An 18,445-nucleotide genomic window follows, 5' to 3' on the forward strand; every position below is an offset into this window, starting at 1 on the left:
TTACCACTTACTGACTCTGTCATCTGGAATTCAAATGCTTAATTCCAAGTTATTATTTTAGAATTTGTTATTTACCTTAAGAATTACAATAAATCACTGTTTAAACAAAAGACTTTGATTCATATAGTGAAAGTACTAGACTAATATTTAGTTCTACCAATAATCTACGTAGGATAAATTAAAATAAACTGTGATGAAAAGAGACCCACTGCTCGTTCATAACTGTAGTTCTTTAGCCATGTCCGCGAGTGATGCTTTGTTTCTCTACACACAGCACAAGTTGCATGCGGGCTCTGAGCTCAGTTTTCCTTGCTTAAGCAACAACACAGACTTTTGTCGCCAGAAGGCCTGAAGTTTCTAAGTTCCTTGGCAGTGACAACAGCTATAATTCCCTCCTGTCTTCACTGGAACCACATTGCAGTCGGCTGCCCCTCTTGCTGGGCTTGCTGCTTAGATCTCTCACAAGGTTTGTGCTGAGGTAACACACTCTTACTTGTGGGCAAGCTAAGCATTTCCAGATCTGTGTGCTGTAGTTCTTACATATTAGTGACTATAAGCTGACGGTTTTAAACTTTGCTGTGCTTCTTCACTTGATGAGCTGGTGCTGATGGGAAATGTGCTGCCTGTGGATCACTGTGTGCAGCCGCACAGCAAACAGTCACTCTGGGAGTTGGCCTCCAGTTTGTCACGTGTGTACCCATCATCATGCCATTCTAGAAGGTTCTTTGTGACTCAGAGTTTTAAAGCGTATTTTTTTCTAGGTAATTTTCTTAGGTAGAAAACATACAGAATTTTTGTTTCTTATATGATTTAATTAGACTGTAGCTAGAAATTATAAGACCAGCTTGTTAGCGATTATATACTCATCTGTTACTTTTATTTCTGGAATTTGAAAACAATAAATTATTTTTCTTTGTTTGTAGGTCAGTAACTTTTCATTTCATTCTGCATTGAACAGTTGTTATTCTTGCTGAATGCTGTGTAGACTCTCCCTAGTTCTTCCTTTGTCCGCTGCAATGTGATTTAAACCCAGCTAAGTTCCTATATGTGTTAGCTATGTTGTACTGCCAAGTGAAAATATGTGAGTCTGGAAAAAAGTTGCTTTAACTTAGTTTTATTTCCATTTCCCAATCTTTAATTAAAATGTACAAATGGATGAAAAGCTGGTTTGCTCAGGCAAATGTAGGTATTAAGTTCACATCTTTCTCTTTAAACTTACAAAATAACTAAAACTGTTACACAATGAACGCGCTTAACAAAACTGATTTCACAGAGCAGAGTGACTGACACACTCCTCACCATCCTTTTATTCTCAGTCATTTCCATCGAAGATTTTTAAATTTTATTTTGGTGTGTGTGTTATGTGGGTGGGTGTTATGTGTGTGTTGTGTGTGTGTTATGTGTGTGTGTTGTGTGTGTTATGTGTGTGTGTGTTATGTGTGGTATGTGTGTGTTGTGTGTGGGTGGTGTCTGTGGGTGTGTGGGTGTGTGGTGTAGTGTGCGCTGGGAACTGGACTCAGGTCCTTTACAAGAGCAGTCTGTGCTCTTAACTGCTGAGCCATTTAGGCCTCTACCACCAAAAGATCTTCAGTATTTTAGAAATAATGTTTTTCAAACCCTTTAATAAATGAGTATTTTTTCAATAAAGTTTTATTGAGTGCATTTTAACTATCTTTTAAAATCTGGGCATTCTTACTCACTTATCATTTTTAGAAAAATGTTTATGTCAGTGGTTTGTGAACCACAGCATTGTCTACCATAATCAGTCGGCATCTATAATCCCTGCTTTTTTGAAAAAAAAAAATTCCAAATTCCCCCAGAGTTTCTGGTTGTCATCCTTTAGCTACAGAGCGACACTGTTTCTAAGTTACTCACATTGTAAGGAAACGATGACAAAGATAGTTGGAATGCTGGGCATTTGAGCTGAAGTAGATTTTTGTCTTACAGTATACTTTGCATTCTTCTAAAATTTTATACTATGCTTTTGTACACTAACATTACCAGTAAGCAATAAGAATCATTTGCCCGTCTGAAGGGGCTGAAGGAAAATTCAGTTTCCTTCTCTGTCATGTGACCTCTATTCACTAAATGGTGCCATTTGTAAGCCCTTTTAGGATAAAATAAATCGTTTTATCCCTCACGTAAGTGTTATAAGGACACACTGAATTGGTGTTTACTGTGTTATTTTACTTTCCAAAATGTGAGTTTTAGATAGTGATGCCATTTCTAGCAAAAGGAAGCTTTCTTTTCAGATAAGATTCACACTTAGTACATTTCAGCTGCCTTCTTTGCTCTGAGTCCACTCTGACAGAACAGGCTTTGTTGTAGGCTGTGTGATGGAGCGCAGATAGGAGGGAGAGGCTCCTTTCCTTATGCTCCTCACACATGACACTGCGTAATCCACTTGTTTAACCTTCAGAGTGGATGTTTACAGTGGAGAGTTATGTTGTTGTTGTTGTTTGTTATTTTAAGAATAGAGTATGTATTTTTAAATGGCCAATAAAAATACAGTTTTGCAAATAGAATATGGAGAAAGAAGCCCTTCTTCTACACGGCACATAGAAATGTCCTCCACTTTACATTCTCCTTGCGACATGACCTTTACTGTTACATCACAGTTCAGAGCCTCACAAAAGCCGTGTTGCAGATAAGTCTAGAGTGGCAGGGAGGACACTTGTGGCCTTCATCCAGGCTTAGCAAATGCTGCTGTAACTTCCAGTGACTCCTTGAAAGCACCTCTTGGTTTTAACCTCAGCTGCTTTCTAAAGACTCGAAAAATTAGATATGTATTTGGTCTTCCTGTAGTGACTCTAACACTTAGATGTATTCTTTGAATGGGCAATTTAATTTATGCAACTTGACCTACAATGTCAGATGCTATAAGGCTTTATGTAAGCTAACTCCCCAGAAGTTTGTAAACTATGCAACTTATAACTAAAAACAAAACAACGGAGTTACTGATCACCTCATTTTACTGAAATGTAAAAGACTGTGCAGAAAACCCCCATGTTTGAAGAAAAAGCTTTGTGTTCAATTTGAAGTGAAAGTGAATAACTTTAGCAAATTATCTGTCCTGGGTATATTTAATTTCTTACTTTGATGAGTAGCAATTATACAGGTAAGAAACAAGGTCTTGAATAAAACACTCTGTAGTTTTGCACCAGATTGTTCAAAACTGACCTTATTCTAGAGCTGTGGTATATCCATTAAATGGTATCATTTGTGTACACGTTGAGAATTAAGTATTCTGTGCTGCATCTTCCCACATAAAAACATAAAGAAGCACTTAGTGTCTTAGAACTCCAAAGCAAAGACGCTCATGCTGACCCTCCTGCACCAACACGTACATAAGTAGTCTATAAAGAAGGTCCAGTCGTTCCCAATGGCCACCTGAAATAAGTGACTGTGATGCAGGAGAACGATGGCTGTCATTGTGCATCCCTCCCTAAGCAGAATGATCTGCAACCTTTTTGTTTGTTAGAAGCTATTTCAACTCAACATGAAGATTTTGCTATTTGGAATTATCTGAAGATGAAATACTTGAAGGAAAATTTTTGGGTTTGGTTTTTTTTTTTTAATTTAAATTTTAATGTGTGTTGGGAGTTGGTGCATACTCATATATCCCAAAATGTTTGTAACCTTGCCTAAACCTCGTTCCTGTTTGACCGATAAAAAGCCAACACACCCAGGCAGGGCAAATGGGATGGGCGTGGCTAACGTTGGTTGGCGTTTGGGACAGAGAGGATCTTGGGAAAGGAAGCAGTCAGACCGGAAGAGGACTTTGGGAAGGAGACAAGAGAGAAAGAGGGGAAAGATGGAGGTGTCTGTCATGGGTGAGGTGGAGAAGAAGCCAGTGTGGATGGAGGATTCTGCGCAGATGAAGAGTATTAGCAAATATTTGGGATATGAATGGGAGGTAGCGCGATAGAACTTATGAGAAGTAGATGGTAGGGGATTGTGGTAGGGAGATATGGGAGATAGTTTAGGGGATTAATATCTGCGCTGCCCCAGGTGAACCAAGGTTATGTTGAAATATAACAGGTGTCTGTGTTTTATTGATTGATAGATAGTTAGAAAATACCACCTTAATATTTATGCCTAATAAACGTTTATTAGGCCATAATTCTAAATTAACTGCGACAAATACGGATTACATTTCTTTTTGGTAGGAAGATTGGCAGTGATGTGGATTTTTTTTAACCAGGGATTTAATTACAGTAATTAATTACAGCACCCATTAGGGGCTGGCAGCCATGTCATGTTGAATAATTCCAGTGTTGTTGTCTTTCCAACATTCAGTGCTGTCTAAAGATGCCTCACCCAAGGCAACTCTTTAAGTTTTATTACGTTGCTGATTGGCTGGTTACTTGGTTGAGGCTGAGGTTTTTGTGTGTGTGTGGTTGTGTGTGTGTGTGTGTGATTGTGTGTGCCTGTGGAGGTCTGAAGAATCTCACTTTTTCCTTCCATCATGAGAATTCTAAAGATTGAACTCAGGTCATCAAGCTTGGCTGCCTTTACCGTCTTGCCAGCCTCCATAAAAGAAAGAAAACACCCGGTGGGATAACGAATGCTAAAGACTCTTCAAACTCAACCAAGCTAAAAACCACCTACCTTGACCCTAGAGGGTATATGCCTATTTAGAAGACACAAGGATAAACAAGGGAAGGGAGCTGATACTTACGGACTGGCTTGCATCCTACATCTATGTATGTCAAAAGTGCCTGGCACATTTGTGCTTGGATCTTTTGTTGTTGTTCACTGTTTTTTGTTTTTGTTTTTGGAGACAGGGTCTCATGTAACCCAAGCTGGCCTTGGATTCACTATGCAGATTGGCTTTGAACACCTGCTTCTCTTGTTGCTACATCCTGGGTGCTAGGGTTAGAGGCAGGCGCTGCACTCCTGGAAAGTGTATGTTGGAAGGCTGGTCCTTGCAGTAGGGCTAGTGTGTGCGGTGGCCTGTGGTCTTCTAGATATGAGATCAGTATGCTTTGTTTCTGGCCTTATTGCTGCCCAGCTGGTCTGAGCCATCTAAAACTCCTGATGTTTTAGCTGAAAGGGAATTTGGGTTTTATTCTAATGTAAAATGTCATATGTAAATACTCATTTAAGACTGTACAGGTTAGACATAGTATTAGTAACACAGTAAGTTATTTTTCTAAGTGTGATTATATTTTAAATCTTGGCGTATTTTAAGTTCTAGAAACTTAGACCACTGTAATATGGCGACATCAACAGAAGATTTAGGAATGATGAGATGGTTCACTCGGTAAAGATGCTTGTCTCCAAGGATGACAGCCTGAGTTCAAGACTCAGGACCCATACAGTGGAAGGAGACAGCCAACTCCTGCCACTCGCCCTCTTCCCTTCACCCTTCACACACCTCACCATGGCATGTGCACCCCCCCACACACACACATGAAATAAATGTCATGTAAAAAATTCTTAACTATCATAAAATGGACATTGGAAAAAACACAGCTATGTATAATACTATCTTCTTTTTTAAGTATAAGCAAAATCTTGAACCAAGTTTTAAAAATTGGAATATTTGAGAAAACAAGGACTCCTGAAAAATGATATTAAGCTCACAGTTTGAGCTCTCGCAATGGGGAAAGAAGCAGTAGATAGTACGTGATGAATTTGTCAGTTCCTTTAGCTTATGTATGAAGACTCAGATGGACATAAGCTTTAATCTGGTTATAAAATTTTGTCTCACTGAACACTGGAATCGGTGGAGCCAAGGACAGGAAGCAAGCACTTCTTTAACCACTCCAGGCAAATAAAGCACCAAGTGAGGACTGGTGGATAAATCAAACCAACACAGAAGACTAAGTAACCCTACCTCTACGTAAGGGCCAAAGGTCAAACATTATAAAAATTGGATAAAAGCTGTTTAAAAATCTGCAATATGCTGCATGAAGTTATGTAATCTCTGTCCCTACCTAATTAACTACATTGTCATAAATGTGACCTGGTTTAAATTGAGATGTGAACTGTGTCAGGAATTGTGCATGGGAATGAGCAGTTAACTGGTGGGATTGGGAAAATGCAAACGGTGGAGATATTTGGGTTAAGTTTTCAGAAGAACGTAGAGACTTAAAGTAGCTAAGAAGAAAAGCAACTACAGGCAGAGGAGGCAAAGTACTGAAAACAGAAATGGGCCTTGTGTTTAGAAAGTAGGGTACTTGTGGCTGGTGGGGAAAGTGAAACGATGCATGTGTTTTATTGGGAGTTCACAGGCAGACTTTAAGAGTACAAATATGATTGATTTTTAGAAAGATCTTCCTGTCCACACTGTAAGTGAAGACCAACAGTCAGAAAGATCAGTAAGGGCTTTTTATACAAATCTAAGAGAAATGGCAAAGTTTGGATTATAATAGAGCCAGTGAGCCTAAAAGAATGAGGTTATGCTGTAGTGGTCTCAGATGTAGCTGAACACTCAAGCCTCTTGTGATGACTTCCAAGCAGGCGTCGCATGTGTTGATGGTATTATGAGTGTGAAGTGTGACAGGCCCTGTGGATCAGATGAATAGGCTTAGATGACCTGGGAGTCTGATGTTTGCACCTGTGCAATTCTCAGTGCTTGTAGGACACTGAAGTGGATTTGTCCAGTAGTGGCTCTGGGGATGGGTGCTAGAAGATCGAGCACACAGATCTGAGTTGTCACTGGATAGATGGAATTGGGTTGGTGGAAGCAAATAGTGTGAGCTGTGGAGAGTGGCCAAGTCCTGGCCGATTGCTGATAATCACTAGCCTGTAAGAGATTTATTTGGTCATTGCTGTAACAAGTGTGTTTTTGAGCAGCCACCACCAAGCCAGCCAGCACAGCATGTGACACTCAGCACATGGCACGAACATAACAGTCAAAATCCCTGCCACCCAGGAAGGAAATCACATCTCGGAATGTGAGCTGAGGTCAGCACTAAGCTGCTGAGCAACTTAGACAGGTGACAGATGTGAGTAATGGCAAGACTCCAGGTGTCATGACCATGGTGCACCTTTTAGATGTTTTAATCAGCACCGTGGGGAAATGGTTTACATACAAAAAAGTCTGGTTCCATTTAAAAATGTCTACAATCATGTAACTGCTGCTTCCCCAGCCATAAAAGATGTGCGCATGCCTCTTTGCAGCAGGTGCTCCTTGCCTTCCCAGGTTTGGCCTCACTCCTACCCAGTGTAATGCTCTTGAGAGTCATCCATGTCTTGTGAATTGGCACTTTGTTCCGTTTCCTTACTGAGTACTGGTCCATTGGGTGGCTGGATGGCAAAAATTGTTTCTCGGTTTACGTGTTGATGGACATTTGGGGTGTGGCAAGTTTGGCACTATTATGAGCAATGAGATTTATGAACAGCAAGTTTTCATTTCCCTTGGGAAAACAGATCGGAGTGCAATTGTGTACACAGACTTTTTATTAAGGACAGTGGTTCTTTTCCAGTGCTGTAGCCCTGCACAGTGTGAGGTTCCCTGCTGTTGTGTGTGCTGTTCTACTGAGTGGTGTGCCACTCACATCCTAGATTGTAGTTCTCTGTCACTTAACTAATTCTTTAAAATGCATTCTTTAAGAGTTTAGTAATGTTTACAATGAAATGTGATCATACCTACCCTCGCTGCTCCCTTCTAACTGACCATGGATCCCCACACATCTTCCTACTAACCTCGTGTCCTTTTTTCCTTCTAATTCTTTTTAAGTATAGCCCACAAAGTCCAAATAGTAGGCTGATACATGTGTGGATGTGGGGCCATCCTTGGAGCACAGAGAATTGGCCCAGTGACCACACCCCCAGTGGTTCATTGGCGCTTTGTAAAATGCCCCCTGGCCATTGCTTCTAAATGAGCTTTTCTTATTCCTGGGTTGTAAAAGTTTGGTGGGTGCTGAATGTGGTCACATCTGTGTTGACATTATGCAAATATGCCTGCCTCTGACTTGTCCTTTCATTAATGCCTTTTCTGAAAAGGCTTTCCATTTTGATGAAGTCTATCAATATTTGCCCAGGCTATGGATTTTTGCCTTTTTGGTCTCATCTAAGAAATCTTCGGCTACCTAAAGTCTCAAAGACTTCCTTTTATTTTTATTTGTTGAAAGATACATCTTAAAGTATGTGTTTGTGTGTCTGTGTTGTTGTTGTTGTTGTTGTTGCTTCAGTTGGCGTACAAGGCAGGATATAGCATCAGGATGCTCTCTAAGAGAGAGTGTCAGTAGTTTCTCCTCCCCTATCTTAACTGTTCCCAAACGTAAGTTGGAGAAATGAACTCTGGGTAATCTTCTGTAGATGAGTCTTTGCCTTTTGGTCTAGTACCCTGTTGAGCCTCTTGGGCTAACCTAATGCTGATGCCCTGGGTGACATCCCACACAGCTCTTTCATTCAGAGACGTTTCCTCTGGGCTATGTGATACAGTTGTAAGCCAGTACTTTGGGCTATTTCTGCCCAGATTTGGGGTCCCACTCTCTTTTACCCCTCCTGGTGTTCGAGATTTACACCCTAAATTTCAAGTTGATCTGCTAGCCTCAGGCCCACTTGTACTTGAGGATGTAAACCTTCACTTAGGTTTCCGTCATTTGCGCTGTGCAGGTCGGAGACTCACCGATTTCAACCACCATCCGTTATCTTCTTTATACTTGCACATCACGTTCCCTAGGGTCCCCTGGAACACGGAGTTTAGCTGCCAGCTGGGATTTGGGTAGTTCATACTGCGATTAGAGACTGCATCACGCATAAGCTCTGTTGCTTCTGTCATTTCTACCTTAAATACCTAGCTCTTCTGCCAGCCCTGAACCCCTTTTCCTCCATCTTCCAGCTGCTAACACTTGATTTTCCATCTGTAGACTATGGGAAATAGACCATCCTTGCTCACCATGACCCACAGACACCATAAAATTATACCTTTTCCTACATAGAGTTCTGGCCTTTTAAAATAAAACTCTGACTTGGTTATTTCTGACTTTGATCATTTTCCAGCTTTCACATATTTTTAAAATCTAGTTCTTACATTAATACCTGCAAGAGACTTAACTCATCTTTCCATTACCAAAATTAGAATTCTACCAATACATTTTAAAAATTCCACTGAGTAGACCTTTTAATTACTAACTTTGGCATTTACCAAAGGAAATAAAGCAAAATATGGGGGAAAATCTATATATCCAAAGACATTCAGTATCTAATCTGTTAGGATAATGCTTTAGATATATTCTTTCTAAGACTTGGGCCCCTGATTTTGGCTGTCAGCATTGCCAGGAATGACTGTTTCTAGAAGTTCTCAGGAGTAATCTGCTCCAGACCTCTTTTCTGGCTCCTGTGGCTGTGAGCCACAAGCTCCTTTGGTAGAGCATCACCGTTCCTGTGTCTGCCTCCATACAGCCTTCTCTACGCCTCTGTATCTGTGCTGTCCTCTTTGTTCTGTTATGAAGGTCAACGCCAAACCCAAGATGATCTCATCTTGAAATAATTAACTTAGTAACACTTGGCAGTGGTCCTGTTTTAAGTGAAGGTCCCATTCAGAAGCAGCTTATCTCTGGGAGCTGCTGTTCAGTCCACTACTTGGATGAGCACCTCTTGTGCTCTGAGGTGTAGCTGTTTATTTTGCTTAGTGCATTTGGGGGGTTCTAGCTGTGTCTTCTTCCAGTACTTTTTCTATGCCACGTTTTATCTACTCTCTTCTGGGATGTTGCTTACATGCCTCTCAGCCTCAGGCTCTGAGGTTCCCAACACTGTACTTTCTCCCCATTCTGGACTAGAGTGTGTGCTTTCTAGTGACAAGAAGTTCACTATTTCTCCTTTATTCTCTGGGGCTTTCTTTTGTTTTTGGGGCGTTGGTTGGTTTTGCATATCAGACAGTGTGCTCTTCTGGATTTTTTTTTTTTTAGTTTCTGCTTCCCTGAAGAGCCTTTCTATCCAGTCATTCTTAACAGAGTATCTCCCATCCTATCACTGAGCATGTGGTCAGTTCGAGTTAGTCTCTCAGCTCCTAAGTACCTTGTTCTATTTCTTCTAAAACTAATTCCAGATTACATCCTTGCTGTTAGGAATGGTGTGTTTTAGGGCCTGGCTTACATCATTCTGAGTAGTTGTGTGTTGTTTTCTGAGGCACAGTTCTGGGGGAACTCACTGCAAACTTTGTATTTCCTCTTAAACTTTTGTCTTTTGAGATGTGGTCTCTCCTGGTTCTACGTCAACTTTCTATATGAAACACTGCAGAGGAAAACCTGGAATGGGGATTACTGCTGCAGGATAGCATGCGTGTAAAGTTTTCAAATAAGTAAATGATGGGGGGACAGAGTAAAAATGGTGATAAGTATTTTCCCCCAACAGTAGAGCTTTATCACTAGGTTTGATGTTGTTAATTAGCCATCATTTAGCCTTCAGTATTACCAAGGAATTGACAATGACATAATTGTATTAACTAACCTAGAGCTCAGCTTTCTCAGTCAGTCCTTTTTGGCCGTGGACCACTGTGTGACTCCACACTGCATCCACACTGCATTCAATTATTAGCCTGCTCCTCTGACCAAGTAACTGCTCTGTGTCCTTCATAGTCTTGATAGTTTTTGAGGACTAGTGATTACTTAACTTTGTAAAACTAAATGTTCTTGAGTGGTTTTCTTTTGACTGTTGAGTGATTTTGAAAAATAGTTTGCATCTATGTGGGGAGTTTGGCTCTCTTTTCTGAGACAGGTTCTCATGCAGCCCAGGCTGCTCTTCTGCTGAATAGTTGAGGATAACCTTGAACTCCTTGATTCCCTGCCTCTCCTCGTAAATGCTGGGCTCATAGGCTTGTGCCATGTGTTCCTTCATGGTTCTACTTATACAGTCCAAGGGCTGCTTCTGCTACTGGAAGAGCTCGCCTCCTGAGTTCTCAGAAGTGTGGTCTCGCCATGTGTAGACTCCCTCAAGTCTGCCTTGCTGGGGCTTGACCTCCTCCTTGTCAGCTCATTCCTTCTTTAAACATTTGGTAAAATTCCAGCAATTGATTTTTAGAATTCTCCTTTAAGTCCCGCCCATTATCTCTTCCCCTTTTGAAACTCTGATGATGCACATATTATTACATCATTTCTTATGGTCCCGCAGATCCTTAAGGCTCTGATTTTTTTTTTTCTGAGTCACCTTTCTATTTTTCAGATTGAGGATTTATGGGGTTTTGCCCTAAGTTTTATTGGTTTGGTCTTCCTATTTTGCTGGTAAGCCTATCTACTGAGCTGTCTTCTGTTTCTTTAGAGAGACTGTTGGTTTTCTTCTACTTGTTGTAAGTGTATGCAGTCAATTACTGAAACACATAGAAATACTTGTCAGGTAAGTCAGCTTCATCTTTGGCATTTTGTCTTTTCCCATTGAGATTACCCTGCTCTCAGGTGTTAGTGATGTCCTGTTGAATTCTCAAAACGTTAGGTATTGCCCTCCTGAAAGTCCCGCTTTCAGGTGCCGCCTCTGACACTGCACAGCTGGGACACTGGGGCTGTAATGGCATCATGGGTCATGTGGCAACAACAGGGATGCTTGTTGAGAAAGGAGGAAGAAGGGGCTGGTATCTCAACAGCTCCCTCACAGACATGTTCCTAATGATCCAACTCTCTTCCGCTGGGTTCCCCTCACATGTGGTATCACTTGTCAGTGTTTTCCACATAGACTCAGATGACACTCATGGGAGGACGGGTTTGGGTACATGTGGGTGGTGGTCAAGACTTGACCCTCCTTGGTATAGGTGTAGTCTTTGGGACGTAAAATTGTGCACTCTCCAGATGGCTTCTGCTGTTGGGATAGGAGCAAGTCTGCCTCTTGTCTCAACAGTGATAGGCTAGGGTAGGACACTTGCTATCCAGAGTTCTCTGTGTTGTTAGGTATTCTTTTGGCCTTTGGAGGGTTTGATGGACCTAATTTTCCTTTTCTCTCCTTCCTTCCCTCCCTCTCCCTCCCTCTCTATATAGCTGTTGGCATTTCCAGGTTGCTTGTTAGCTTGCACCCAGTTCAGTATGTATAATACATGAAGAAAACTCAGGAATGTACTGCTGTGCTTTCCCTGGAGTTCTGGGGCCCCTACTTACTCTACATCCCTCTCTGTAGAGTCCTAAGTCCTCTTGTTGGAGCTTTTACTTGTATGTAGCAGGAAAAGGGGAAAGAAAATCTCTCCACCTGGTGTAGAAGCAGAAATTCATAAATGTTCCTTTCAGAATGTTTTAAAATCATAAATGTAATTATATTTTAAATACAAGTATATTCCTATAATACCAATTCCCAGGTGGAAAGCACCATATCCTTCTGTTCTTACGGAATGAAAAGATGTACTATCAGCACCACTGGGAAGACATTATAATATCCGTGTGCAGTGGGAAGATTCCTAAGATCTTGGTCTCTGAGTCCCCTGTCCTTGAAGTGCACCTCAGGATTGCTGAGTGAACAGCCAGCATGAGCTAAACTCCAAAGCTCAGTGACCTTTGAACAACAGTTCTCCTTTGGCTTTGGAAACCATTTTCCTTTTGAAACACTTAATTTTGTACAAAGCCCTATAGATTTTAGTATGGCTTATTGTGTGTGTGTGTGTGTGTGTGTGTGTGTGTGTGTGTGTGTGTGTAACCATGAGCACCTCCTACAGAAGAAGAAAGCTTCCTTTCTGGCACATAATTGGTTAATGTTGCCACTGCCAGATAGTTTTTTATGTCTTTGTACATCACTGACAGATTTGAACACCAAATACAAACATGTAATTTTGAGAGCTCATCCAAACAGCTCCTTTGTGTCTCCATTTTTGTATGTGATTTAATCCACTCACTCATCCCTCTCTCTTTACGGGTGTGATAGCAGGCTGTGCGTGGTCACCCAGAGCACCGGTGTGCGCCTGCAGTGTTAAATGCTTTCAGTTTTGGTACAAAGGAGTGGATATGGTGTTCTCAGTTGTAAAAAAAAATTGAGAACAAAAATTCAGAGAAAGTCAGTAACAGACATTGTGCTAATTAATCTTGTTCTTAAAATTGTACATCCTGTTGTATCTTTTATTGTATAAAATGGGATATAATAACAATAAAATACACATTTTATTAAAAGCTATGAGCTAGTCACAGTTTCATATACCAATTCATGAGTTTCATATACAAATTTAATTCACTTTTCAATTTATTAATTTCATATATATTTGTGTAATATATACATAGAACTAAAGTAATGTAGATGTGTGCTAGTGACAAGTTGGTCCATGTGATAATTTACATACCATTAAGGGACATTTATATACCATTAAATGATATATACATACCTTTAGATGAAAGTCTACAAAAGTAGTGAGAAGTTCAGGATTTATGAAACAAATCTGTTCCATACTTGCTAAGAACATACTTCTTGAGTTAACTAAGATTTAGCCTTTAAAGCCTAGTATAGTCCTCCTAGATCAAGCACAGAACAAGTATGATTCTAGCGATGTAAAAATCAAGCACATTTTAAGTATCCTGAGATCCAGCACTAAGCTCTGCCTTGTCAGCCTCCTACTGTCTACCATCTTCAGGTTTGGACTTCCCGGTTGACGTTACAGTGCCATTGCTGCCTGCTGCTGGGAGGGAACCTGACATGGGCCAAGCATCCCAGCTTTCCTGACTCACACTCGTGTTCTGTCTAACATGCTGAGGAGCACCCTCCCCTCCCCTTAGGGATATAAGCATAGCTTGCTTTAACTTGAGTCTTTGTCATACCCTCATCCAGCCGGAGGCAGCCTTTAGATGTCAGTAGGCAGACGGCCCAATGGTCAGCTCCCTGCTGGGATTTGTGGAAGACTTTGTGTCATTTTGCAGCATCAAGGAGAGCAGCTGTGTGTGAAACAGTTTGGCTCAATTCTTTGGCAGGGGGGCAGAATAAAAAGTGATCTCATTTGGACAGCCCTCATATAGGGTATGAAAAAATTCACATAATTTATGTAAATTTCTCCAAGACAAAGTATTTTTCTTATTATAATAATAGTTTAAGTGTTTTTTCTTTTTAAGAAAAGGAAATCTTTAGACTGCTACAACAACTGTCGGAATATAAAAGTGTAAAATCTCACCTGAGCAAATTGGATTGCAAATCAAACTAGGCAGAACATTTGAAAATAACAGTTGCTACAGAGGTTTGCACGCTTCCACAGACGCCCTTGAATTAAATTATAATTCCTGTTTTAGTGGAATAACCTTTACGTATTCAAGAGAACAAAACAAAACGTCAGTTCTTGGTTGTGAACAGTGCTGCAGGACAGCATCGGGGTACTTCCATCTCAAGGCATCTTGGATCAAATCAATAAGGCAGCATCTTGTAAAATCACCAGACTTTCAGGAGGATGGAGGATGGCTTTTGTAATCTTCCAAAATTGCCTTCTTTTTTTCTTTTCCTTTACTAGAAACAAAGTCCTAGGGATGAGGGGAGCAGTGATAGGAACCTATTTCTTCATTTTTTCAGAAAGATTTTGCCCAGTTAGCTTAAAATCTCATAGGACACAGGAGTTACTTCTTTAGTGTCTGAGAATTCAGGCTTCCCACTAATGTGTGAATCATTAAAGACATTAAGTTGACAATTTTATGGACATGCCTTTTATATCTAAGAAAAATATATACCTAAAGAGATTCATATGATACTTATGAGTTGTTAGATATGTAAAGTGTGACTCTTTTTAAGGCCTTTTGTCAATATGTTGTTAAATTTGTTGATTTGAAATTGGGTGGTCCTTAAGTAATAGTTTCATTTTCTTTGTTTTGGGGATTTTTATCTGGTTTATTGAGAGGTGTCAGTGCACTGGGAGCAATACAGAATGATTTTCTATTTCTTCCGTCAAGGCTTTCCTCAGTGTGCTTTCAGATTTCCCATTTGTGTTCTTGGGTGTTACTTTGGCAAGTCCAAACATTTTCTGCGTACCTTCATTTCTTAAAATATCCAGTCCAGTAGCTGGGGGGTGTGGCTGAGTGGCATAGGACCTGCCTAGAGCTTGGAAGGCACCAATCAGTCTAGCTCAGTTCAGGGCTGGCCTGCAGGTTTACATGTCTCTAGTGCAAGCCAATCATTCTGGCTCAAGAGACTGAGAAGATGGTGTGCACTGTCCATTTCCTTAATCTGGTATCCTTGAGTATGTGTGTGTGTGACTGCTGAGGGGTCCGGCTGAGACACCTTCTACATACAGTCTGCCTGTTTCATGGCCACCTGCTGGTTGTTGGCGGCTTGGAGCAGTACTAGACAGAGGGAGGTGACCATGCCAGCCTGGTTTCATCTACTGGTGATTCTTACATGGTCAATGCCCATGATTTCCTCAGGCATCGTCAGTTCTCTGAGCTCTTCAGGCCGTGAGCAGCCCAGGCTACTTTGTGTGTTTTGAGTCTTAGGCCACTGACCTTTTTTGCACTGACCAGTTCTTCTTCAGACTCAGTAGCTGACCAGTTTCTCTGACTCTCAGAAGTGGGCCAGGTAGAGAGCAACATCCCTCCCTAGGTGTCAGCTGCTCTCTGGAGCTCCTCTGTGGCAGGCCGTGGATCTTGGTGTTGACTGTGGCGTAGCAGAAAAGGCCTCATCATGACCACATTCCTTTTTTTGAGTGACAATTTTTTAAGTGCCATAGCATTTTCCCCTCACAGAAGAGTTCAGAGGCTGTGGTCTCGGGCTGGTTGACAGTTGTCTGGGTGTGAAGCGTGTTCTAATGTACCACTCTACTACCTGAAGGTTTCTTGATGGTCAAAAAACTTAATGTGTCACACTAAATAGCAAGGTGACTGGCTAAAGAAGGGCATGAGACACACACCTGAAATCTTTTTTTAAAGTTCCCAGGAAGCTGCCACAAACTCCTTCTGTTTGTGTTCTGCTTAGACCAGCCAAGGCCACAGGGAGCTTGGGAAACACTCTTAACTATCAGCACCAACTCTGGCAAGTGTCACCATGGAAGGATGCTAGCAGGCAGCTCACAGCAGCACTGTGGCACACTGAAGTCCGGCTGCCGAATAGTGCCTTCACGTTTTTGTCCCGTGTAAATAGTGCACATTAATAGCAAATAGTGTGTCTGCAGGATGTGCTGTAGTTTATTAGGTACTTAGGTTCTTGGTGAAGTGTGGACAGTTGAGGGAACAGTGTTTGGGTGATAGCAACTAAGCTGGTGATGAAAATGTTTGAAGCCCGCCCTTCCAACGAGAACAGTCTTGTATTTTTTGTCCTTTCTGGCTTCCATTTCTCTAGGAGAAAGAACCACGCTGTGGTAATCTTACTAACATAATTGATCACCACTCCTCTGTATTGGAGAGACTGCCGTGCAGTTCCTACAGACTGTTCTCTGGACACCAGGCCAGTGGGTGACGATTTGCTGTCTGAAGTTTAAAATAAGCATGTCCTGTTACGAGTGCTCTCAGATCAAGCTGTTATGGTGTCACCCTTTATTGTCTTTAGTGTACTGTCAGGGGGTATATTTCTGTTTCCGGCCATCCCCACTGGCTCTCAGTGAGCAGCACGTGGACACTGAGTGGGTCCCCCTCTACTTAGGGGGTACTGGACAATGAATTAGAATTGCCCTTATGTCTTTTTTCCCTAGTGGAGACTAGAGAAAAGTATTTTTATAGCAAAGTCATCATTGTCCTTTAGAAACAGGGCTTTTACATTGACTTGGTTTGAGTGCTAAGCTTTTATATTCCCAGAGGAAATTCCTCTACCTTCAGGGGAATGGTGCCCAGTACAAAACTGTACCGGAAGACTACGATGCATGTTGCTGTGATTTTTAGCTAGATCATGACATATGAAAGCATTAATGTGGCCCATATTCCGTATTAAGAATACATGGTCTTCATGCAGCAATCACAATAAAACCCAGATAAGGAAGTAGTGACACATAGTGTAGTTTTCTTCCTCACAAATTCAAGAAGATCTTTAAGCATTTAACAAACTAAGCAAGTTATAGCTGGTATGATCAGTTTTTTTAATTAATAGGAATCTCATTCCATTCAGTGTTCATATTCTCATTAATTTATCGTGCAAACTGTTTTCCCTGACTTGTGAGGTTAACACTTAAAATGACACTGACAGGGCTGGAGAGATGGCTCTGTGGGTAAGAGCACTCGTGTACAAACATGAGGCCCTGAGGTCAGCATCCGTAAACGCCAGCCATAGCTGCATGTGCCTGGCACCCTAGCACAGGCTGTAGGAATGGAGGGGGGCTAGCTAGTCCTAACCAGAAAATTGCAAGCTCAGATCCAGCAAGAGGCCTTGCCTGAAGCGTTCCGCAAAGCATACACAAGAGGTACTGGCAGAACTTTTCTGAGAGTGGATAAATGGTGGGGGTTTCCTGGTGAGGCGCCCACTCAGACAGCAGTGTCTTATATGTGGCTTCAGGATGGTTACCTTCACGATATTCTGATGACTCTTAATTAGGTCTGAGATTTGCAGATCATTTCAGTTTAATTCGGTCTAGTTATAATGTCAGAATTTTAAACAAAAACATGATATAGTGATGTATACTCAGCAGTGAGTTTGTAGAGCCTGCAGTGTAGAAATAGGAGAATGTCACTGCCAATTAGGACTCACATAAGCACAGTCAAAGATGAGAAAAACCCATGTTGGCAAAATTGTATTAGCATCAAATGAGCTCTGACCAATGCTAATGCTTGAGCCCTGTGTGCATTCATATTTAAAAAAAAAAAGACAGGGCTTAAATGTGAGTGCAATGTTTAGTTTTTCCTTTTTCACTGGATATGATGAAAAGCATTGTCTAACTTGTAAAACCCAAGAAGTCTCAAAACAGAATTAATAGACTTTCCTTATATGTTGGAGGATTCTAGAAAGGTTTTTAATACTTGAGATATGTTCTGTGTAAATTACTGCAGTTTTCTTGAAATCTAAAGTTTTACTAAGGACCTGTTGTGTCTTGTTTCCTCTTAAAAATGAGGTTTAGCAGATGGCATGTGCTCTCTTATAGCTCCACTATAAGGGAAAGGACATGGGACCCTCTGACCCTAGTCCTGGGCAGATGACTTTCTGTGCTAGTGAGTGCTCTGGGGAAGCCAGCCCTGTCCATTTGCTGCACTTTGGCCCAGCTGAGAAATATGAATGAAGCCTTGGTACAGAAGCCTTCCAAGCTCATGGCAGTTTTGTTTTCCCTAAATGGTAGCTATAGCACCACCATCAAGGGGGCTGGGGCTGGGAGCAGCTATCTTAGGAAATTTAAATTATTTTAGACTTCTGGCTTACAGTACATTATTAATGTAAATAAGGACTTTTCATATGAGGAAGACAAAATTGCCCTTCTGTGTTTTTATCTTCAACACTTAGACCCAGGAGTCTCAACCAACAAAACAGTTTGGGTGACACATGCATCCAGCTCTGCCAAAGAGTTCATATTATTAAGAATGATCACTTAGTCCTATAATTTGCGATTTCCTAAATGAAGTTCTAGTGTTATTATTTTATTTTTTAAAGGCTTATTTCTGGAATAAAAATGGAAATCTGAGAAATTATATTGTTTTTTGTTTTG

The 18,445-nt window shown here is 41.1% G+C and overlaps 1 protein-coding gene across 6 annotated transcripts in view; it reads left to right on the forward strand.

Moving 5' to 3' along the window:
* The window catches only part of STAU2 (staufen double-stranded RNA binding protein 2), a 246,499-nt gene that overhangs the window by 142,706 nt on the left and 85,348 nt on the right, over positions 1-18,445 (forward strand). Inside the window, exons 13-14 of one of the 6 annotated variants that reach the window (XR_014780205.1) lie at positions 275-420; positions 659-922. The exons of 4 other annotated variants lie outside the window; for them this stretch is intronic. Coding sequence is in view for 1 of the 2 variants with exons in the window: in XM_084786806.1 (XP_084642932.1) it covers positions 275-352 (78 nt within the window). In the remaining variant the exon portion in view is untranslated. Of the gene's footprint in view, positions 1-274; positions 923-18,445 lie in introns of those variants that run through there. One more of the 6 variants, XM_084786806.1, reaches the window with a different exon arrangement.

Source organism: Acomys minous (genome assembly GCF_964271855.1).
Source record: "Acomys minous genome assembly, chromosome: 1".
Lineage (NCBI taxonomy): Eukaryota > Metazoa > Chordata > Mammalia > Rodentia > Muridae > Acomys > Acomys minous.